Here is a 24,690-nt window from a genome sequence, read left to right as displayed (position 1 = left end):
ATGACCTCAGATGAAGACAATAGGAGAACTTAGAAAGGAGTTTTGACAGCCATCTACACAAGGGACTGGCAAGCATCTCAAAAAACATGTTTTATTCTACATCACTTTTTAGGAGAAAAGACACTGCACCCATATTGCCCAAGATTCAGCAAATTTCATAGGACTGTTGAGGATGACTATGTATTTGACATGTTCAGCCACAATTTATATTGGTTCTGCTGTGGTCTGATCCTGTAAAATACTTAGCAAATCTTTAAAAATGGCAAATAACCTTCCTCAGCCTTATAGGCCTGGGACTTTATACAAGCTGACAAGCTAGTCCCAGAGTTGTGGGCAAATGGCAGTAGCAGTGACATACGTGGTCAGTTCTGAGCAGACACTGGGATGTGGGAAAGAGCCATTGTTAGAAGTCTGTGCCTGTGCAGAAACTTGGAAGGCATTGACAGGATGTGTAGTGGGCAGCTGACAAACGGTAGCACAGATTAATGCAAATCATGTTATGAGTAAAATCTTCAGCCCCTTTGGTATCAATGGAAAATTAAATCAGAGCCTGCTCTTATCAATTCAGGGTAAAGTGAACACCTTGGATACAGAATGGGGGAAAGAAAATAGGGAGCAAAACATCCAAAGCAGATTATTGAAGAAGTTAAGATAAACTAAGTCAGAAAGGAAAGGAATGCCATAAATGATGCAAAGGTTTGAAAATGGATGATGCTGAGAATTATCAGGACAGATCCTTGATCTTTAGAAAGCGTTACCTTTAGCTTTGGTCCTTCAATGTGAATGAGAACTCTATTTGGTATCAGCTAGTTCTTGCTCAGGAGTTCCAAAGCAAAATGGTACTCTCAGAATGCTACCAGTGAATGAGTTTCACACTGTTGTCTGCACAAAATACTGTACAAGGGGACTGCAGAGGTGTATAAAAAAACCAAGCGTATTACAGAGGGGTGTTATCAAATGAATTGGAGTTCCTTTTCCAAAAAAAAAAAAAAAGACTGATTATTCATAGGTCTAATGGATCCATTTACCTAAAAGAATACTTTTCCCTCCATGAATTACAAAAGCTGTATTTGCCATTGGATAGCTACAATCATAGCAACCATCACAACGTGAAATCTGAGGAAGGGAGGAATCATAACCTCAATATAGCTACTCTTGCGTTACAGTAATAGGTGGATGCTGTGTGCAGTATATAGTCCACGTATGCTTATGAACAGGAAATGATTAGCAAAATGCTTGGAAACCTGTTACAATGCCTTACCTGTATCATTTTTTCAACCTATTTGCTCTTTTACTTTCAGAAGCAATGAAACGCAGAGACAACTCCAATCTCACAGTTCTAGACTGAATGAAAGTAGTGGGGATCTCTGAGGAGCTAGTTAGCTAGCCTCAGAGGTTAAATGTCTTGTTTCTTTTTTTTACTATTTTTTTGGTCCTGATTAAAAGCTTAGTCTTTCCTTCTCTGTGGCAAGTAAGTGCTATGTTACCTGATATCATAAGTCAAGCTCAGTTTTTCAGATTATTCCCCTGACAACCATGAACTGTCATGACAGATGGGAGTAGTTCAGCTTATTTATTTCTTGTGCATAAGAAATACTCCTATAGAGAGGGACCTGCTGAGCTAGGTGATGCTGGAGATGGTCTTTTTTTTTTTTTTCCCAATTGGAAGTGACTGTGGAAAGCTTTTTGCCTTATTTATGTAATCTCTTGCATGTAAATTATTGTTTCGATCTTTGGGCAGTATTTCCATGCACTGGTGTCACAATAAGTAAATAACATTCACTTTTGTAACAGGTGTGTTGTATATTTCCTGTTTGCTGAGTGATAGAAGTTCATTGCGTTAGAAATATTGACTCTTTGTCTTCACAATAGAAGTTCCAAGCTAGCAGGTGACTCAAGCTATGTCTATATAATAAGAGTTTCAGCATAAGTTTCAACACAGATTAGCTTTCTATTTTCATTTTTTTCTGTCACGTACCGTGCTTGTAACTGTTCTGCTTCTAGACTTGAGTTGTTCTGCTTCTTTGCTTGGAAGAAGCTATGCCACTCTAATATTGGTTTCAAATACAAATCTGCTTTTAGTTATTTTGCTTTTTAGGGAGTTTTCTAACCGCTCTCCCACAGTATGTTCTCACTTCAGTGAGCTGATGCACTTACGCCAATGTCCAAGTGACAATTTTAAATTTGTAGTGCAAATATAAGCGCATGTGTGTGTATTCATGTAGTGGAAAGCTCACCCACTCCAGCGTCCATGGGAAACGGCAGATGTTGTATGGATCTGTGTGATTGTGTCAAGTACTGACTCTCCAGTTTCTTCTGGGGAGCCTTGTTCCCCTGTGGTCAGTGTCCAACAGGAAAAGGTTGGGAGCTGGATCAGGTTTTTTGTCATCAGGACCACCAGAAAGTTTTGTCAGCATTTTTCTTTCTTGCAGTACAGGAGGCATTTCTCTGTAAGCCAAGTGCAAATATAAGTACAGAATCCAGGTAAGAGTGGGTTCCCCAGACAGTCATGGTCTCTGTTGTGCTACAGTCTAACCAGAGCTTCATGAGGGTGACTCAGCTCCAGCTAGACTGCTCTGACTAAATGTAGTTTTCTGTTTCCTGTAAGTTTAAGATACTGTATTACATTTACACATCTTATACCTGGATTTCAGGAGTTTATCAATGAATATAGGATATCAGGATGATTCATTCTGACTTTGCAGGACCTGGTAGAACACCCTTACCGAGGAACTGAGACCTGAGCTAGATGTATATAGAGTACTGTAGTTTGATATTTAAGTGCCACTGAACTTAGCAGCTCTGCCCTTCCCCTGCCAGCCCTGCCCTAGCCCTCTGATAATAATTTTCAGCTGTGCATAGTTACTTACATTCCTGCTGATGAGCTTTAATGCAGATTCATCAAAGCATATACTAACTATATTGTTCCTCTGAAGGATTTATAAGCAAAAATTATCATCAACCTGTCCTCCTCATGAGATGTATTCAGACTTTCTCTGAGTACATCTGTGCAGTGGGCTGCACACAATGCAGAGATCACAAATGTCATCATTTTCCCTCATATCCCACAGACAGTGATTAGAGAATGCTCTTATTTACAGACTGGCTTGCTTTCTTTCCATTATAACTTATCTTAGAAGAGTGACTTTTTGAGATCAGCAGAGATTCTTCAGCTCAGAATCAGGATAAAATCTTTACTTTTACTCTACAGGCATTTCTGAAATAATAGGCTACAGAGTGACTCTCTGCAACAAAAAAGTGCTGTCCTTATTGAAGAGAAGGTTTGTGCTCCACTAGCATGGAAGATGGGAGAAAGAGAAAAACCATTCTTGCAACACCAATGAGAGAAAGTACAGATAACTATTTTAAGTTATGATGTAAAACTTTCTGACTTCCCAAGTGTAATGCTAAATCATATTATTTCCCCCACTGCTCATGATTTTGTTGTCTGTGGCTGTTTAGGGTCTGGTTACATTATAATTTAAAATGAGATAATTAAAGAGATGCGACTTACAGCTTCTCATAAGCCATGTCCAGACACATGGACACCTAAATTAAGCTGTATAGTTTTCCATCTAATTGAATGAGATAATACTGACCAGATCGTTATTGTTACATCAATAAAACTTGAGCTTTTCCTAATGCACTGTGCTTGCTCACCACTTTTGAGAAGACCAGAGAAATTAAACCTGGCTGCAGTTCTGTCAGGAAGCGAGCTGGTATTGACTTGATAAGGTCCCAGACTTCTTTATTAAAGGATGTTGAGGCACTTTGTCTTGCTCTCTCATTTTGAGACTACTCACTCAGCTTGAAACACTTACAGGCTGCCAATTGGCTAGAGAGGCAACAGAAATGAAGTCAAGTCCTTGGAATGGTTTTGATAGTTTTATGTAACTGTCCCTGTGGAGATTTTACAGCCTCGGTGAGCAATGTGTGTCACTGCTCATCTATCCCAACCACTAGAATGATTTTCCTTATGTCAGAATTTCCTGTTGCAGTTTTAAGCTTCTTACTCTTCTCACTGAACATAGGAAGACTTCTTTCCTCTGCATGAAATGTCATTTTTCATGACAACGTGTGGTCTCTGCTAGACTACTTAGCCCTGACTCTTGGATGATTTTGATCAGAAATCTTAAAGGCTAGCTACATCCTCATTAGCTCAAACTGTTCTTGAAGTACAGTACTTGAAACTGGATGTGGTATTCCAGCTAAAACACTCATCAACGAGAAATGCAAAAAATATGTGTAAAACATGTAAGAGTCTGTTTATTCATGATGTAAAACTGCCGTACAATCTTGCAAGTACGATAATGAATCGTGCTCAGTTTCTGAAATTTTCCTGAGAATTTGATAAACTGTCATACTACTGATTTTGCCTTTAGGTAGTTGATTATTTGTACCTGTAATAGTTACTGTATTCATCCTGTTTATTTCAGCTCATTAGTCTTAACAAACTGAAAATTAATGCTGTCCTCTAAAGAGCTCTTAGTTCTTACCTTGGAGTATCTCAGACTTTAAATGTACAGTATTGCAGAACCATATGCATCACCTGTGAAAATCCAAAATAGTTTTGGAAACAGATTAACCTAGACTACGTTCCTTACTTAATCATTTCATATTTTTACAGGAGTTCAAGGGGAACGTAGGAGAGAAATCCATTGATAGCTACTAACACATGGGAACTGTGTCTGGCTCTCAAAGCCCGAGATTTTCAGGTCTCATAGATGAGATACATCACCTGTCCTTATACTCAGCATCTACTTGATGCTGTTTGTCAGAGATACTGTATATCCTGACCATGTAAATCAGAGCAGAGATCCACCATTAGCTGCACTTATGTTCTAGTAGCTATGAATTATCGATACTTAACTAAATATTACAGCTTTTCAGCTACTTGTGCTATCTGTGGTAGAGGGTAGAGGAAATAATTAGATTTCTCTGCATTAAGAAACTAGCATTTGAGACTAAAGTCCACATTAGCATATCTTTTTTCCTCCCTCTCCACAGCACTTGTTCAGTAAGGAAACTGTGGGCACGTGATAGGATTCCAAGTGCCAGCTCTATGACAGTGTGCTTTTGTTTTTTCCAGGAATTGAAGTTAGGTTGATTTTCTCTAAATTCCTATGGCTTCTCCTTCCTTGTTAGGTATCATGTTTTTCTTTATTTTCTCTAAGTCTTTTAAAATCCCACCTACCCTCCAGAATCCTCAAACATCACAGCATGCATCATATCGCATAGATGATTTCAGGGAGGTCATGCACTGTCCTTGCCTGGTAGATATGTAACTACTCAACCTGGGTGAGTACCTTGAAAATGTCCCAAACAGACCTCCACATTGACAGTGCTTCTTTTTAATACCTGGAGACTTTCAACAAGACCATCTCTTACTGCAGGGAACAGATCCACTCAGCTACCTGTCACATTTTTCAAATTATAGGAAAGAAAAGATTTAGAACTGCTACAAGTAGTGCTCTGAGTAGCATAGTCCTGCTATATGTACTGTAGGCTTGTATTATAAGACAGTGTATCTTTCTTGTGTGAGAGATAATTTTTATCATTTTTAAGATAAGACGAACTGCTACTGTAATCTTCACAGTTCAATCACATTACAAGATGTGGAAACTAATAGATTGATTAGCAGTTTAAAATGGATCTGCTGCACTTTCATTACTTGTAATCTCTCACCTACATCTTCTTTGTGACAGAGCTATCACGAGGGCAGTATTCCCCATAGTCTTGTCTTGAGGACATCATACCATTCATTTTTGCATTATCTGCCAAACAGTGGCATCCAGTTCTCTAAATATTTGCGTGGTTCAGCATGATTCTTTTACAGCATAACAGGCACTGTGCCTCCCTGCCATATTATATTTGCATGGTTAAAGAGGTTTATTATAGAGCTTGCCTAAACACCTGTAAAACAGCTACTGGCACACAGCAAACAACCGTATGAAAGATTATCAAAATCAAGACTAAGAAATAAAGTTGCATAAGCAACTAAATGAGGAAGAATTGATTGAATGGTTCATTGGATACAACCTTACATTAAGTTGATGAGTAAGAGCCATCTTTCAGTTGCTGTTACTTCACAAGAAGTTGTCCTTGTGTAAAAAAAGACATTTGTTAGGCTCAGTATAGCTTTCTTTCCAACCGTACCTCATTGCATCAAAAGCAATTAATTCACTATTTACAAACAACTCTGTATGTGAAAGAAAAATATATATTAATATGCTGTATTAATCCGAGAGCTTTCCTAGACTGGCATCTTCATATGATGCAGGCTTGACAGAGATTTGCAATGTTGAATTGTGTTGAAATTCAGTTACTTGAAATGGACATAAGAAAGAATAGACTGCTGAAACTGAAAATACAAAGTGTTTGAGATAACAGCATTTTTTTTTAGAATTATTGCCTTAATTATTAAATGTACAGCTAAGTCCTAGCAGTAGGACAAGCATTAGGCACAAACCCATCTTTCCTAGGCATAACTTGAGAGAAAAGCAGCAGACCTTTTACTCAACCGTTTACTTTCAGGATAAAAAGCAAACTTCAGTCTTAGACTCTTTCTTCACTTCCAGTGACCACAAAAGAGAGACAGTGATATGGCCTGCATGCTCTGTGAAAGAGTCAGAGTTCCATTCTATGGTTGGTTGTAATCACATATAAGTAATGACAGGTTTGTGATCATGCCTTCAAAGTAGGACTTGTCATGCTCAAGAATGTCCTTTTGCTAGTTTTCAAACACAACATCAATACTACAAGTGTATCATTACATTCTCTTATTTTGTGCTTAGGTATAGGTATAAATATAGGTATAAATGCGTTGTTAAAGTTCAGAGCAGGTGTTGGAATAAACAAAACTTTTTAAAAGGTATCAAGTTACAATTTTATCTGAATCCCTTCATTTAATACTAGGCAACTGAGCAGCTAGTGAGCTGCAGCCTTTCTGCCCTCTTGGTAGCACCAGCTTTAATGAGAAAGTGTTTCAGGCTAATTTAAGAAAGCCTCAGAATTACTGCAGAGAAGACTGCTGACCTGGAGCAGGCAAACTTATTTCATCTATAATACATAAAAGTTCAGAATTTCTTATTACAGAAGCCATGCTGAATATACAGCTGGGACTAGAGTACTAGCTGCTTAATATGTTGTTAAAAGACACCTAACCTAAACTTTTAAAAAAATAGTTTAATAAGAGATTAAGGTTGTTCGGTTGGAATGAAAAGCATAGTAATCCTTAATTTAAAAATTAGAAGGACATGAAATGAAGGGAATTTCCATCATGATGAAACCTTAGGATTCTGAAGCACAATTTGCTTTACTTGTTAGTTCACCATCTCTTTGCTAAATAGTAGCAGTATGTTTTCTTGCCAAATTGTCAAAGACAAAGATTAGCCTGACAATTAGTAAAATTGAGAAGTGGTGATACAAGTGTTGTCTTCAAATAGCTTTTATCAACAACGATAGAATATTATAGCAGTAATTGGAAACAACTTTGAAAATACCCCCCCATTTAAAAATAATGTTTAACCATGCAAGAGTAGGGAGAACCTTGTGGGTCAGATGCACAAAATTCTACAGCAAACTATGATGAGAAAAGCTGACACTGGCTAGCAATTCTAAATGGTACACCAGAGATAGATTCACCTTACAGTTTGAGTGCAGGTAATTTGCTGGCCTCAGCAAACCATAGAATTGCAAGAGAAGTTAATTTATCTTCATTATTGCCTTTTAAGAAGTCCTCAATTTAATCATTCTTATGATAATAACAACTTGTTGGAGTTCACTACAGGTACAACGAGGAAAATGCTAGCAACAAACCCAGCTTTACAGTAGATGCTATAAGAGAATTGTGCTGTGATTGCAAATCAGTAAACACTCAAAGTTTTCTGCCAGTTTCAGAACTGGATATGCCAAGTATTAGTCTGACACAGTAGGTGCATTTTTACCGGTCTCGGTTTTAATAGTGCAAGAAAGATCAGTAGTTTACTATTAGGAAATAGTCCTAATTCTACAGATACTTCCATTTGTAAGCAAAAATGCAATGGCCATTTCCACAAAAGTCAGGTGGAATATTTGAGGCCAAATAAATTACTGTTTTCATTGAACAGAAATACAAAGTTAGTAGTCCTTCATATAACCTTAAAAGAAAAGTTTTACAAAAAATATGTTGCCTTTATAAACAGTATATTGGGAGTGCATAAAGAGAAATAGAAGTCCATTTGGAGCTTAAGCTGTACAGAAGTCAATATGCGCTAGTAATTCTCTGTGCTGGCTTGTTGGATACTGCACTTTACATCTGGGACACTCAAGAAAACTTTCATCAAGGAGATTTGAATGTTTCAGGGAAGGACTACTATCATACGCTGCAATCTTCTCTTCAAATGCCACTTGCAAATCTTCTTGTGGCTCCATACGTCCAGACTCCTGGAGCTTCTGGAAAAGGAGAAGATTTAGTGAGGGACTGGGGCATGCATCAATGAGGTTCTGATCACATAAATGTATGAAAAAAAGATATTTGATGGCACACAAACCATGTGTTACATACAGCACTAAGGACAGAATTTTAAAGATGGCTAAACGCAATGATGCTATTTGCATTAATAACAAGGGGCAATATGGGCCTGCTGAATAATTTTAAAACGATATTTGAATTAGATTGCAGGTAGCTTTCCTGCAGGCTATTTAACACAGGCTTTCCACAATATCTGATTAAATATACAGATAAGAGAGCACATCAATTACATTATGGCAGTGTTTAATGCATATTCTTAGTTTGAAGTAGTATCTCTCCTTCGTGAACCACTGAAGGAGAACATGATTCCTGCCACTTTAAACCCTACAGTAGCTGCTACACAGTGTATTCATAAGGTATAACCAAGGAAACATGGTGGTTTATTGTTCTAAAAAGTTCTAAAAAATGCCATATATGTATCAAGGAATTCAACATGATTTACAATTACACCTATATTTAGGAAATTTCTTCTTCCCTTTGCAAGGAATCCTTCTCCAACCATCTTCCTAGCCATTCATGTAGTACCCCTCCCTTAATCAAATGCACCAATCCCCACTACATAGCATGCCACCTCTGCCTAATTACCTTCCTAAACTCTGCCTTAGTTTTCCCTTCTCTACCTGACACCATGAACCAGTTCCTATGCACGAAGGTTTCCTTTAATGGACAATGGCACCCAGCAGCTACCCATCCAACTTCTCAGCACAGCGAAACTGAACACTGCAGCTCTGCAGAAGCTTCAGCTCCTCCTGCAGCTAGATTTTCTAGTGGCCTCTGCAGCAGCAACTATGATGCAGAGTAAGAAGAATTCCTCTGCTATGCAACTTGTTAGTAGCTTTAGGATTTACCTTCTCTGTAAGAAGCAAGGCAGCCTCAGATCTGATACAGGCACCTGATTTTTTTTTTCCCTTCTGAACCTCATAAATAAGTCCAGAACTGCAGACTCACCTATTCAGCTATCACAATTTTGCAAAACCCTTAAGATAGAGTTCTAGAAACACCAACAGTCAAAATATATTTCTGCTCCAGAGCAATCCTGGATACAACAGAGCAAACATTAGTGGATTGCTTGATGTTTAATCTTCACTATTAAATTTCTGTTGGATCTAATGGTCAAATCTAGGTAGCTTTCTTTGGGCTTATATAATAAGCAGCAAACAGACCATGGCCCTCACACAATACAAATGTCCTTTTTTATTGTAGGAGTTAAGCAGATCTTTTTGGAAATTGATAAACATTAGTGATCCATCAGTTCTATATAACAGAGATATAGGATAGGGACTGGGGAGAGGGATTCAGCTGTAAGGCTAGTGCCTTGTTCACTAGCAGCAAGTTTGAGTAGAAGCATATTACAGTTTTATTGTGCAACAGACAAAACTACATATACACTGTGACAAAACTATTATGTTCTCTATTGAGGAACCTGGCTATTCTGGATCTCCTTCCACAGTACTTCTCTGCAGCAAAGAATTTGTATTTAACTAGCTAACATAGGGTTCTGCACCATTGGACTACTTAGCTAAAGGATACGAGCAACTACAGTGAATATCTGATGATGTGAACAGAAGGCTCACTACACTCTAAAGTAGAAAGCTGTTCACTTATGCAAAATTCCTGAGTTTGCCTAGAAGTTATTCAGTACATACCAGAGGTTCAAGACGAGTTATTTGCTCCCTAGCCTTGAACAATTCCTTAAGGATTTTGTTTAACTGACGCTTCAAGTCCTGGCGGTCAAGCTTTTCATTCTCCAAGTCTGTGGTGCATACTTGGATCTTGCAACCCCACAAAGGGAAAAGAATAGAAAGTAGAATTATTAGGAAAACAGTGGAAAGAGTGATTTTCCCTCTTCATGTATTTAAAGCAAGCTTTACTTGCAATAATATCCTAAAATATGTTAAAATCATTTCTTTCATTTCAGTGCAATTTATATGCTCAATTATGAAAATAATTAGAGGTAGAGCTACAGGTTATTTTGGCTGGAGGGTATTTCAGCTGTCTTGTAATCCTAAACCGAAGATTTTATGGAAAAGCATATAGTGCAAGTTCCCCCCAAAAATGCCAGTTTTTACTCAGTGATCTTTGTTATACCAATTCGAAAGGAAACTGTGGGCAACACTATACCAGAGCTTAGCAGATAAACGCACAGTAACATTTTCTCCAAAGGACCTAAGTTAGATCTCTAAAAACTTCCTTGGAAAAAATCAATACGATGTAGCAGATGGCAATGCAGTTATTTGTATAACTTTATCAGGAATATGTTGCAAATCTCAATGAACTGATTGGTTTTAAGATGTTTCCCAGACCTGATTTGAGGATGTACAGTTTCTATTTATTTGAAGAAGTGATTGTGCAGAAAGTAGCATTAGGTTTAAGTTGCAGCCTCTTACAGATTTCCTCTAGGAAACATAAGAGTTCTCGGAAGCATAAGGATTCACCCAGAGTTGTTTATTAGTATCTATTATTGTTTTATTAATATACTGCTTAGTCTTAAATTTGAAGTTATTCTGGAAAGCCTTTGTGCATATTATACAAGTATCAGATTCTTGAATAATCAAGTCAGTACCTGAACATGTAATTGCATACCTGTTGTTCCAAGAAAGCTATCCTAGCATGTTCCTCCTGCTGTTTGAGCAGTGATTTACGAAGAAGCTGTACCTACAAGGCAAGAAAACAAAGCAATTTCCATGTACAATAAATAGGTAGTAAGTTTAAGAAAAAATTCCCAAGGAGGAATGAAACTAAACTTTTGTATTCCAGTGCCAGCAGAAAACACGCCTATAATGCAGCAGCCAAACAGGATTCAAATACCTCTCCTTCCCTGGGGAAAACCCCAGGAAAACATTGTCACTACATGGAGCAGGGAAGAAGGTAGACTGATATTTTACTGACGGGAGAAAAAAAGAATAAAAACCAACTGAACTCTCCCAGGCGATTGGCAGGACAGAAAAATATAAGGACAAAAAAAGTATGTTTAAACTAACATGCCATGATAATACTATTTATTTTAGTAAGTAATTTTAACTTCTTTTAAATAGATCTGAAAAAGTTAGAAAATACTCAACTAAATAAATATAACTAGTTAGTAATGCATATCTAAAATAACCTCCATTAACAGGACATATCAGCCTTTTATAGCGAATGCTTTTGTTCAGTTGAAAAAACTGAAAATACAAAATAACAGTTTATAATTACTATTAACCAGTGACAACCACCAGCCTGTATTTAGAGAGCTAGTCTGATGTTCTAGTTTTGGCCTAAATCAGTACCTATTGAATTATATCCTCTTATTTCAAATTTCAGCTCCATTGACCACAAAGTGTGAAGTGTATCTTATTTGGATGACATGAGTACTGTCCATCAAGAAGAACTTGCCAGGTTCTCTTCAAAGAGATTGTCTTGATTACATGTCCAGAGAATGAAGTTTTTATTAGCATCACAATGCTGACAGGAATACTTAGTTTTAATTTACCACTGTAGTTCTCCACACAGGGAGTCCTTGTGACTATTCCAAACAAAGTGTAAGCACTGAATTATTTTTAACATAAAAATACAGCATATGCATGTTTTCCCAACTCCGCTCAGTCAGATAGGTAGTGAGAAGTCATTGGGCTCAAGGAAACGGAAGGAAGAATCAAGAACTTCACAATTAAAAAATGTTGTTGTTTATATAAAATCACTAAGTTACTCTCTGGGAAACAGGCAAGCCCTGCAAACAATTAGAAAGTGATAGAAAAGCAGCAGATGAGGCAACAGTGAAGCCATGCACAATGAACAGCCTGCCTCACAAGCAACTTCTTGGGCTTTGTAATGAGTTACAGAACTGTTGTCATTGGTTTCTACCACACTCCAAGACAGTGACAATTTAAGCTCTATCACATCCCTTATCGACATATTCCTTTTTAATACTCAGATATGCTTGATAATGTTTTATCCATGGCATAATGTAGAAAACCAAGGATGGGATCTGAGCAAGTGGGAAAAAAAAGGAAAAAGCTGGTGCAGGCCACAACAGTTAGTTGGAGGCTCTATCCAGGGAGATGTGTCTGTTTATCCAGTAAATATTAGACTAGAGCTGATAGTAAATATCAGTGATATTCCACTTAGGACCACATGATAGAATAGCATGTATTAACCTGAGTTTTTACCTTTTCTGTTCTCATTCACCAATAATCTTGAGCATGAAGCCAGATCAAAATCAATGATGCATTCTCCCGCTCCCTTTTGTGCCCCACAGGGCTATTGAAATAAGTGAATTCGTATGTCTTTAAATGACTAAGTTTCACAAAACTAGGTTGCTACATCAATATTAAAAGATTCAGTTTTAGCCACAAGGAGGATTTGAGTATAGATGAACACAAATAGCAGTTATCAGACCAAGTGAGTGACAGTCCATTCTGATAAAGTATGGCTTTCCAGCTCTCTTGATACTTTGCTAATGATCTTCAATTTTTATCTGCTTACCTGAGATAAGAGATCTTCAGACTTCTTCTTTTCCTCTCTTAGCTGTACTTTAATACTTTCATTTTCTTGTTTTAGTATCTGTATTTTCTCTCCTTTATTTTTGTTTTCATTTTCTAGATCCTTCATTTCAACAACCTGTTGTGACTGCAGTAATGCATTTAAACTCATTATTTCTTGTCGCCTTTGCTCATACTTTTTTTTGAATTCATTAAGTTCACATTTCAGCTGGGTTACAGTGCATCTTTCAGCCTCAAGATCACTCTTCACATTTTGCAAGAGCTGATCATAATGTTTTTGCTTTTCTTCTTGTAGATGACCTTAATGAAACAAATAAGGAGGCAATAATATATAAAAAAATCACTTCAGAATGAGTGCACCACACACTTAATGCATTTTCAAGCATATTGATGTAAATTGACATTTTAGGCTGTTACACAGCCTAGATTATCACCAAACAATTAAAAACAGCTTTCTAAACTTCTAAAGCAGGAAAATCTTCTCCAAGGATAGTTACTGGAAAATAGCAATTTGGCTTCCATGTACTCCCATAGCCACTTCCTTCACTAATTGTTATAGCAATGTTACAGCATTTGCATGGTCCCACTAATAGTTCTTATGTGGCCTCATGCATTATACTGAAACATCAGAATAGAGGCCGAAAGACATTAGAATCTCACATTTAGATTTAGGCTCCTTAGTGAAGGTTCTGTCATTACTCTCTCCCTAGAGACGCTGTGGGAGTCTTACAGGCTCTGTTCTACCCCTGCGCAAAGATGGAATATCTGTTGTCTTAAAATTTTATGTGATCACTTCTAAATTGCACTTAAAGGAAACTGGAGTAGGTCTTTTGATCAAGAATGCCTGCTTCTTGGCTAGTGACAGTTGCTTAAATCACTGCTCAAATAGTTTATGCTTGTTGACCCAAGAAAAGATTATTAACTGGGAAAAAGAAGTGCCCTCTAGAAAATCAGAATTTAAAGTATACCCAGAGGCAGAATAAGGAATGCTGTCTTACACAGTCCCTTGTGTTTCCTGGTACTCAAGTTCTTGTCTTGAATGCTTCTCCTGTTGAAGAACAGGAGGGAAGCCTTCAAAGTGTACTTTACTAGGGAAAGTTTCTTGCTTGAATGTTCAATACTCCCCACCTAAAGCTAAGCCTTAAATTTTTGTTAGCAATCCTCCTTTAAATGGTCGTGAGCTCTTCAGAGAGATACCAAGGTTTTCCTTGGAAAAAATATATTTATTTTCAACTTGTACAGCTAGATATTTTTAATCATCTATTTCTACTGCTGCCTAGTTGCTTGAAGAGGAACTCTCATTCCCTTACTTCACATTTCTTGGCTGCTTTGATGATAAAGCTTTGTCCACAGTAACTCTGGTTACTTCATCTGGTGAGCTACTACAGGCTGCCTCCCTCCAATACACTGTTCATAGATTCTTAAATCAAATAAAGATTAAAAAAATGACATTTCACAGTTATCTGTAAGGTTCCCAGCAGCAACAGAGAAACAAAACCGCTACACATTAATTTTTGAAGTGGCAAATACCTGTAGGCATGTTCTTATTCCAGATGAGGATAGTTTTATTTAGTAAGTTTACCTTGCAGATCAGTTGCAGTATTAAACTGCAAGCCAATTCCTTCTGGCTCTCCTGTTCAAGATTATTTTAACTGTATTCTACAAGCTGGTCAAGTGTGACTCGAGTCAGTCTGACTACACGGTACAGAGAAGGTGCTTATTGAGGAACTCCACAACGTGGAAGTGAGCTAGAGGTAACAAGATCCATATTGCAAAAGGTTTTGGATAGGTGTCAAAACCTATCAGATTTTCATGCCTGACGATCTGTTCAGATGAATAAAGAACATGTCAGGCTTGAGTCATTTTTATAATGTTTATTTTGAAAGAAACAGACTGATACACACCTAGCCAGTAAATTCTTAATGCTTCCTTTATGGAGGCTGAGAGTGTACTCTGAAGGATGGGAGTTATACATATATTTGCCTCGACACTTTTTGCAAACAGAAAGGTGGCCAATAAACTGTCAAAGCTTTTAAAGAATGTTTGGTGAAGTAGATAGGAACAAAATAAATTGATCAAGTAACGCAGCTGAAAAACAGGAAGCAAAGAAATTTAAAAGTTCTACCATTAAGAAAGCAAAACATTGTTAAGAAAGTCATGACTTCTGTTTTCACTTATGGAAAATGTATTCTATAGATAATTATTGTTTGGGTCACTCACGGGAAAAAATAAAATCAATACCTTCTGCAGTGGATTCTTTCGGTTGTTGCTGGCTAACAATTTCTGACCTCTGTTCAAGTTCAAAGATCCTTCCCAGCAGTCCCCTGACATATGCTTCACGTTGCTGGTCATACAGTAACCACTGTTGGTTTTTCTCAAGAGCCTTCGTGAAAAGGAAGAGAAGAAAAGAAAACCTCCAGTACTTCACCAGATTTTAAAGTATTATTCACCTCAATTCTTAAGAGAAAAACCACATATTGTACGTTTGTACAAGAAAAGCCACTTAATTCCCCAGCAAACTTAATCTTTTTTCACAATAATATAATAAATATTATATATTTATGTATTATGTAATAAATAATAGTTTATTCCATAATAATGGAATAAATGAAAGCATTACAACTAAAAGCCTTTAAGATGCCTGACATCTGACTATATCTGATAGTGTCCTCTATCATACCCTCCGAGGTCCCATTCTAACCAAAAACATGAATAAGAATATAAACTATCACCATATATCTTGATACATGATTTTACATGGAATGTTGTACAGGAGAGCTTACATCTTTCAGCTGTTTTTCAACTTCACTAAGATTAGTTGAAGATCCAGGGCTGTTGGTTACAGCTTCCTGCAAACAAAGGACAATCAGCATTCTTTAAAATAAAAAAAAGCAGTATGTCTAGTTCTATGTAACTTTAATCTTGTTGTTAGCATAAGAGTAGTTTAAAATTTAAGAACATGCATTTATCTGACACTTAAAAATCTATGTTCTATTTTTAGAAGGAACTAAGTTACATGGGAAAACATTATAGATTTTTAAAAGTCTCCTGGAAAAGATGGGACAAATATTTCAATTTAGTTCACTGAGTAACGGTTACATAAAACTTTTCATAAAAACAACATTTTTTTGTTGAACTTCTGTCTTGAGAGACCTGAAGGGTGACAGGAAAGCTTCTGAAGGATTCAGGTATCTAGGGTTTTTATTTAAGTAAGAGAAAATGTAAATTATTTTTTCTATTTTCATATCATCATTATACCAGTTTGACAATAAAACAGACCTGTAGGAGTTGTTGGGGTTAGCTAGAGAAGTTACACTTCTTTGAGATAGCCATAGGATTATTAACACCTGGAAAACTATGGAAGCCTGTTCAGAGCCATAAGGACATACTAGTTTTCCAAGAGCCAATCCACAGCAGAGCACTTAAAGTATGAGTTTCACAGTTCTTTAGCCCCATTTAAAACTGAAGAGCTGTTAGACATTTAAACTTTGTTCATAACATGTTATGTCTATTCACTGCACAAAGCTTTTCAAAGTTGTGTAGATAAGCCAGAGGGAACTTGTAAGGACATGAATGGAGATTATTAGATAAATCAAATATATTTTTCCAAAGTTTTCCTGTTATTTGTAGAACATAATTTAGAGCAAGTTTTACAGCTGAAAAATACAAGAGATTTTGAATGCTGAACACAGTTATTAAAGCTCAGTGCTTTCTAATGTGATTTAGATTCACCCTAACTGTTCAGATTCTTATTTCTGTAAATAAGAGAACTTCTGCATCAGTGAAAACTGCACCACTTCAAGTTGTCAGAGTATACCTGCTGCTTGTACATCACCTAGCAGTTTTAAGAAACAGTGCTGAACTTGTGTTCAAGTTTCCCAAAACATTCAGCAAGGAAGTCTAAAAATATTGTTGTCCTCCACTAATATATCAGTAAAAATTTAAAAGGAAGTGCTGATTTTAAACTAAGAAATATTTGGCAATCAGAATCTAATTTAAACTGTTGAGAATGTCTTCCCTGAGGCTTCTTTTATCACTGATAGCAAGCAAGCTATTCTAGAATTAGAGAAAATCTAATTTCTAGCATTACCAAAAAAACCAAACCACTGCTGAACACTTACCTCACTGCTGAGGTAAGAAGTAATTACTCTTTAATCCTCCTATTTTGTACCTGGGATTGAAAGATACACTTTCTTTAACTAGCAGGCTGCTTAAAGTTCCTTAACTAAGAACTGAAGTCACAGTACAGATAGAAAGTGGGGGTCTTCATCCTTCAAAATAAAGAGGAATTCTGCAGGCTACAGGATTCTTTACTCTTGTATCTTTTTAAAATGACCTATTATCCTGGCACACCACTAAACCTCTCTGCAGTCAAAATATTACGCTGCGTACTGCCACTGAACTTTAACTTTGTTCTGCCTGTAGCATACTATGGATGCAGTTCTGCTATTGATGTGGTTAAGACAACAAATTCCTGTTGTGGTTACTAGACAAATAAATCCATTGACAGGGACAGTATAAAAACCACATTGAATGAATGTAAGTTTAAATTTTTCTATAAAAGTCTTCAGTGCTGTGAAATTAGACATAATACCAGTAGATGTGATGTGTTTATTTCCCAAGATACGTATTTGTACCCCACTGAATAGTGTAGCATTAAAATTGAAAATGAGTAGATTAGGTTGGTGGTTTTTTTATTTAGTGTATCTGATAAAAGCTGAATTTCTAGAAATTGCTTAACTTTGTTATATAGCTTAGGGAACTAGCACCACCTCAAGGTTGGAAACAAAACGATTTAGAGGCAGCTCCTTTCAAGCACTGATTTCCATGTGCCCCCTACTGAGACAATACTGCATTTTCCATAGAGCATTATCATAGGTGAAAAAGCAACCAGAGCAAACAAAATGCACTCATAGAAGTAACACCATAGCTATTAAGAAGTTTAAATGACAAAATCATTACTCCATCTTCTGTTATATTAAAGCATCTATCATATCACAGAATGGCCTGGGTTGAAAAGGACCGTGATGATCATCGAGTTTCAACCCCCTGCTGTGTGCAGGGTCACCAACCACTAGACCAGGCTGCCCAGAGCCATGTCCAGCCTGGCCTTGAATGCCTCCAGGGATTATCGTGCATTATGCCATGTAAAGTGTAGACAACTAGTTTTAACCAAGGAGTAAATGAAGATTTGCAAGAGCAGAGAGGAGAAAGGCATTTTCATCGCTTACCCTGAAATAAGTAGGTGGGGAGTTTAGCATTCCTTTATTAAGGCCCCATGTCTATTACAGCTACCTTCCCACTCTGCTTACTCACTGAGCATACAAATCCATGGAGGGCACAGTGTCTGTTTAAGCAACAGCATGTCAGTCATACCATACCACCATCACACCTGCCTGCATACGAGAACAGGAAAAGAGGACTTGCAGTACAGAATTCTCTCCTAGCTGTGTTGCCAGAAGTTGTACTCACTGACTGAGTATTAATGTTCAGTCTGGATACCACCTGCTGTGTTGTATGCTGAAATCTTATATGAAGACTTGTAGGAAGATTAAAAATCGCATCCCATTTTATAACAGATAAAGGTGCTCAGTGCATGAAAATTCCAAGTCTAACCTGTAAACAGTTACTGTTTATCTTTAGTGCTTACCTGGGATACCTGAGAACTACCAGTTCTGTTTTCAATCTCAGAGCATTTTGCAGTAATAGTGGATAAATTACATTTTAATCGGTTCATTTCTTCTGATAGAGAACTAAGTAACTGTTCTCTCCTTTCTGCTTCCTTTGTTTTTTCTTCTAGTTGACTGTGTAATATGGATACTTCACCATTCTTGTTTTTGGACTTAAGCCTGTCTCTTAGGTTTTGGATTTCTTTGTCCTTCTCTCCAAGAAGATGGTTGCATTTTTCTTTTTCTTTTTCAAGACAAAGTATTTTCTAGATGAAACAAAGAAGTGGCACAAAGGTGTAAGCATCTGCATATACAGCAATAACATTAGCAAATGCACAGCAGTTTAAGATATTCACTTCAAATGTTCTCGTTGCCTTTAGTTACCTGAAAATATTGTTTTTTTAATAAAACAGACAACACTACAGCAATCGCCTGAAATATTTCAAATAATTTTAAGAACAGTCTAGAGTAAATGAAACAAGAAAAAATGCAGAGAATTATATTTCACAGACTTGGAAAGCAGCTTTGCTTATGAATACAAATCACTATGGCATATGAGCTTTAGTATTATAAGTACTCTAGAGCATTTCCAGTTCAAAAAGAAAAGTTGTTAATACTTTTTTTAGTGTCAGTAAGATATTTAGTAGTTTTTAAGGAGTAAGTGACTTTTAGGTAGGCCTCCAGTGTGGTACATTCTTGAATAGCATTAGAATTTTGAGTTACCTCAGAGCTATGCATAAACTTGTTACCACAGCAAGTAATTTCCCATGAGAAATATCAAAGCTGAAATCCTGATACGGTTGATATCAAGTCATTAGAAGGTGGCAGAGAAACTGGAAGAATTCGCATTTTATAAGACCTCACTTTGGGGGTGGTTTATGACCGCACCCAATGCTCACTAGAGCTATAACACTGATGCCTAATGGTATACCTAAGCACGCCTGTGATTGTCCACATATAAACTAGTAGCCAGCTGTTAAGTAACCAACACTCAGCAAGCAGCAAACTCCACCATACACAAGAAATATGCTATAGGAATTTACCAGAGCAGCAAGCCATAACTAGTACTTAGACTAGCATCAGAACTGACACTGCAGCACAGACACATCAAAACCATTATGAAGAAGTAGCCCAGAAACAGCATGCCTAGTTTGTTAAGTATATCCCTTGAAAGAGTCCATTTACAGATTCCCAGTGCTTTTGGGAAGCCTGACAGCATCACATATCAAGTATAACTTATTTTTCTGCAGCCACAGGTTTACTTTTAATGGACTACAAGGCATGGAAGTTACAATGTTTTAGTTTGTGCTCCGAGGTTGGAATGGAATAACAACATGGGGAATGAGTTAACAGTTTTATTTACCCGTGCCTGAGAAGATGCTTGGCAACCTCGGTTCATGCAAGGGACCCGATGCACTGAGACCAGTTGGACACACCAGTACAGGACCGAACAGACTCAGTGGTGCTCCGGCCTCGAGCCTTTGCATTTTACAGCCTTACCAAGCGACAACCTTATCTGCTCAGTTATCACGGGGAAATATTTGAGGATAGAAGCGTCACAGCGCGTCTGCTCACCTCCAGCAGCCGGCTCCGCTCCGGGTCCGCCGCTCGGCCCTTCCCCTTGGTGACTTCCTCCAGAGATTTCCTCAGGGCTGCGTTCTCCAGCTTGTACTTCTCAACATCGCTCACTAGCCTGGAGCTACCGGACTTTAAGCCCCATTTACCAATAATCGCGGCCTTAGCCGTCTTAGAATTCATTTTCCAGCGCCTACACAGACAAACGCAAAGAAACGCCTTCCCTCCAAGCAGGACAGGGCCTCTCCCGCAGCTTTAACGGAGCTCAGACGACGCAGGGCTCTCAGCTCCCACCGCGCCCCACGTCTAGCAGCGCACACCCCAGGGCGGGCAACAGACCCGGGCGGCACAGCGCAGCAGCTGTCCCGCTCAGTCCCTGCTTCGCTTCCGGGAGTTTGAATCCCGCGGCTGCACCATCGTCACATCCGCCCACATCACCTCGCAAGCGGAGCAAGAGCTACGGCGTCCCCCGAGGGTTAAAACAGAGCGGGGGCGGGGGTTGGCCAGCGCTTCTGAGGGGGCGGGATGTGGGGCGGGGAGGGCGGGACGGGACGGGACTGAGGCGCACGTGCTGCCTTGAGCCAGGTGGCTGGTAGCGGCCGGTGGTGCGCTGATGGGGGCTTGAGAGGAGGCTCTCCATTGGCTGCTGCGGCTGTGGCAGAGTTGCCTGGCCAATGGGGAGGGGCCTTTCTTCCGTCCACCTCGTTGCATTCTCCTGACCCTTGTGCTCCCACCTGCCTGTGGTGAGGCGAGGCCTCATTTGGCCGTACCAGGGTACCTGGAGCTGAGTAGGGCAGGGTGTACTGCTGGTTGTTTCTCTTGTATAAAGCTATAATTAATTTTTGCTTAAAGGGGCTTTCCACCTTGTATTTAAAAGGTCGTTGTGCAGTGCAGGCTGGTGGCAGGTGTGCACTCTGCATGTTGCTTGCTGAGGGTAGGCACCCTGCTCTGTGTGGTACACTTAGGAAGGTAAGCAGTAGCTGGGAGGTTGGGGATATGATGGGAGAGTGCCAAAAGGCTCAGAGTGGTGCTTCATTCGAGTCCTTTGGGTCCAGTCAGTGCTATGGTGGGTCTGCCCTCATCCTCATCATGGATTGCCTTTTGTTTCCTCAGATTCCTCTCTACTACCTAAAATCTAACCATCTTCTCTGTACAACTGCCTGAATGGAGGTTGCGGGGAGGGGGCGGGGTTGGCCTCTTCTTCCAGGTAGCAGTGATAGGAGAAGAGGTAATGGCTTTAAATTGCACCAAAGGAGGTTCAGGTTGGATATTAGGAAACATTTCTCCTCAGGAAGAGTGATAATGCACTGGCACAGGCTGCCCAGGGAGGTGGTGGGATCACCATCCCTGGAGGTGTTCAAGAAACGTGTAGGTGTGGCACTGAGGGACATGGTCAGTGGGGGTGGGTTGATGGTTGGACTCAGTGATCTTAGCAGTCTTTTCCACCCTTAGTGATTATGTAATTCTATTCTGTGATTCATCTGAGAATGGAAACAAGTTTTATATAGGCTTCAAAAATAATAAGTTATGGGTAGCTCCTGTGGGTCCCCACATCAACGCTCAGTTGACCTTTGTCTGTGGATGACTCATTCTGTGCTGTTTTGTTGGCTGCCCTCATCTCCACCTAAAACACAGATTTTGCAGAAGTAGCATGAACCACTTCTTTTTTACATCTGGCTCCCAGCTGAGGAACATCGCTATAAAGCTGAAGATGGGGTAGCTTGGAGCAAAGAGTTCTTGTTCTTGGTGTGCAATTTTTTAGCAAGATTTCTTTTAGCGGAGTCTACTGCATGTGTTTGTGTTTAAAATGTAGGCCTCCAATACACAGGGTCTTATTGTCTCGTTTGTTTGTTTATTGTATGTATTTGCTTAATTCTTGTACGTTTTTTACTTATGACTTCTGGTCATTTCTTTTTGGGAGATCTACTAAATACATCACGTTAAATGCAGGAAAGGGAGTAGTTTGGCACAGCCTTCTTAGGGCGGTGGTCGCGGCACCGTGCTTGGCAGAGTTCAGGAATCCTCTGAACAACGCTCTCAGACGTATGGTGCGATTTGGGGTGTTCCTGGGTGGAGGCAGGGGGTGGGCTCCGCCATCCTTGTGGGTCCCTTCCAACCCGAGGTTCTCCGCGATCGATTCTAGTTTGGAACGCGGAGGTTCCGCAGCTGGCAGCAGGGGGCGCGCGCTGCGCGAACTTCTAAAACAGTACAGAAAAAAAGCTACCATGAAATGCAATGCCTGGGTGTACCGAGAGACAGACGTGATGTATTCTGACTGCTGGAATTGCCTTGAATACATTGCTTATGCTTGCCTTGGTTACTGATGTGGTATTTATCACGCAGTGTGAGAAAGCACCAACAAATCTGCCCTTTCTGTTGCTGGATCTCACCGGTCAGAGCTCCTTTTGTGCAAAAACACGGCGCTTGGTGTCAATTTACAGGCACTGAATTTGTCATAGCCTTCGGGAGCAGTTCGTCATAGACCCACCCCGAGCTCCGGCCGCACCGTGCCATTCCCTGCCGCCTCTTCCTGCTCGCGCTGCCACCCCGAGCTGCGCCTGGGAGCCCGCGACTTCCTTACGTGGCTCTGCGGCAGCCGGCGTTCGGTCCCGGCTCGCAGCAATGCTCCGGGTGATCGTAGAGTCCGCTTCCAATATCCCCAAAACCAAGTTTGGGAAGCCAGATCCGATTGTTTCCGTAGTTTTTAAAGGTAAGGAAAGCTGTCATAAACGTACCTCGGAAGGGAGGTTTGTGTAAGGATAGTGTCCTATGTAAGAGTTGGAAAATGTGTAAAAATACATTTGCATGAAGTTATCGCTGATGTACTGTTAGGAAAAACTTTTATTTGAGAGCCTGAAGTTACCTGCGTGAGGTTGGACTTGGGTGGAGTGCACTGCTTTTTTCCTGCGCTTCTGTCGTGGGATGCAGATGTTGAGCTTGATGCAAAGGATGAGCCTTTTGCTTTAAAACCCAGCCATACTGCAGAGATGAATTGATTTTTAATCTTGGTATTTAAAATTACCATCCAATTAATTACTCCTCTGTCTTGAGTATCTTGCACAACTACTGCTCACCAACAGTGCCACTCTTGCAGCAGTGTATCTTTATTTGTTGACTTGTTTATTGCTGTACTACCAGCATGTAGAACAGCAATACAGTTACTGAAAATGTTAGGGATTTTTTTTTTAACAAGCTGACTTGCATTTAAAATGTTTCCATTTTGAGACTGTTTAGTTTAAAGACGAAGGATTGATAACCCATTTTGCATTTTTAATAGCTAAATGCATCTGGGAGAGGGAGAAAGCTGGTATAATTAGCATTTACATGTAATATGTAAATACTGTATGTTTTAGCTATCGTCATCGCTCATAATATGTAAAGTTAACTATGTTTTACTGTGTGTTTTACCTGTTGCCATCATTTCCTCTCTTGTCTAGACTAAAGGAATTTGATTGCAAATATTGATTTATCTTAAAGGTGTAGAAACCTGCAAGCTATTTTGGATCATTAAATGAAACTGTGGCAATGTTATCTGGTTTTTCTAACTGCCCTGAAATGAGAATGGTGTTTCTTAAAGCGTGAAATCATTGATCATTGCAAGGGCTTGCCACCTTCAGAAACCAAGTATGAAATCATGACATTCTGCTGGAGGCTGGAAGAGGCAGTGGGTATCCAGTATCTTCCAAAATAAAAAGTTTTCAGATTCAGCACCAAAAAGACATGGTATCATTCCATTTCCTTTTTTCATTCCTCTTTTTCAAGTTTGTCTTTGTTTTCTTGTGTGTTAGGGCAAGCGGCTGAGCCTGTCTCAGGGGCTTTTGGACTTCCTAATTCTTAAATAGGATTTCTATTGCTGTGCAAAAAATGGTGTTACTGGTGTACTGTAATTTCTCTGTCTTGTTCCATTTACTGCTGCTGCATCCTAAGCATTCATATTTTCAGCTTCTTTTCTTTTTTCCTCACTTTCCTGTCTCAATTTAGCCTTTCTGCGTTACTTCTGTTCCTGTAGTTCCATACTCCAGAGTATGTGCTTTCTCTTCTTTTGTACCTTAAGCATCTGTTTAATTCCTGCCAGTAATCTGTTGTTCTTACTGTGTGGTCGAATACAATTCAGTTTTACTTAGTAAATATGATTTTCAGAATTTACTTATTTATGTTTTTATTTTGGTATTGCTGGATTTCTTTCTCAGTACCTTAACACAAGAATTTCATAGCAAACATTAAAGGAATGAGTTTACATTTATACTTTATGTTCTGTAGTTGGCATTATTGATATTCACAAACATGGTCAGCTGTTGTCTTAAATTTAACTTCATAATTTTGATGTTTATCCTTACACCTGCCACTTCTTTATGTCGTTGCACTACCTAGCAAAGGTCAGCATTTTGGCTTTCTGAGTAGAGTTGTAAGGTAAGCAGTAAGCGTCAGGCTTGTGCTGGCTGTTGAGGATTTAGCT

General features: G+C 39.0%; 2 protein-coding genes across 14 annotated transcripts in view; one reads left to right on the top strand and one right to left on the bottom strand.

Moving 5' to 3' along the window:
• CEP55 (centrosomal protein 55) lies at positions 7,709 to 20,740 on the bottom strand. Of its 2 annotated transcripts, none has more exons than XM_021398228.1 (8): positions 20,235 to 20,740; positions 18,641 to 18,925; positions 15,774 to 15,839; positions 15,232 to 15,373; positions 12,974 to 13,290; positions 11,096 to 11,167; positions 10,159 to 10,284; positions 7,709 to 8,430 (listed from the first exon to the last, which is right to left on the bottom strand). In XM_021398228.1, exons 1-8 carry the CDS (start codon positions 20,415 to 20,417, stop codon positions 8,227 to 8,229), a joined length of 1,395 nt encoding a protein of 464 aa, XP_021253903.1. In that variant the 5' UTR covers positions 20,418 to 20,740; the 3' UTR covers positions 7,709 to 8,226. The 2 variants fall into 2 exon arrangements, with proteins under 2 accessions (XP_021253903.1, XP_021253901.1); XM_021398226.1 differs by having other exon boundaries at positions 7,709 to 8,433; positions 20,235 to 20,737.
• Positions 22,637 to 24,690, top strand: part of MYOF (myoferlin) — a 70,433-nt gene continuing 68,379 nt past the window's right edge. For 4 of the 12 annotated variants that reach the window (XM_021398222.1, XM_021398218.1, XM_021398220.1 and 1 more), the window contains exon 1: positions 22,683 to 22,944. In XM_021398222.1, the coding sequence (XP_021253897.1) occupies positions 22,857 to 22,944 (88 nt within the window). In that variant the 5' untranslated portion in view covers positions 22,683 to 22,856. Of the gene's footprint in view, positions 22,945 to 24,690 lie in introns of all 12 variants that reach the window. The other 8 variants (XM_021398224.1, XM_021398216.1, XM_021398225.1 and 5 more) reach the window with 6 other exon arrangements.

This window comes from Numida meleagris, chromosome 5 (genome assembly GCF_002078875.1).
Source record: "Numida meleagris isolate 19003 breed g44 Domestic line chromosome 5, NumMel1.0, whole genome shotgun sequence".
NCBI classification, from domain to species: domain Eukaryota; kingdom Metazoa; phylum Chordata; class Aves; order Galliformes; family Numididae; genus Numida; species Numida meleagris.
Note: the sequence above shows the minus strand (reverse complement) of the source record. Positions and strands in the feature narration are given on the sequence as shown.

Bases quoted from the DNA above. Each gene is read 5' to 3' on its own strand.
- CEP55 (XM_021398226.1), bottom strand. From the start codon at position 20,417: ATGAATTCTAAGACGGCTAAGGCCGCGATTATTGGTAAATGGGGCTTA. The intron at 15,840-18,640 runs GTAAGCACTAAA...CTTTGTTTGCAG, and splicing joins GTAGTTCTCAGGTATCCCAG to GAAGCTGTAACCAACAGCCC. The intron at 11,168-12,973 runs GTAAGCAGATAA...CTTGCCTTGTAG, and splicing joins CTGAAGATCTCTTATCTCAG to GTACAGCTTCTTCGTAAATC.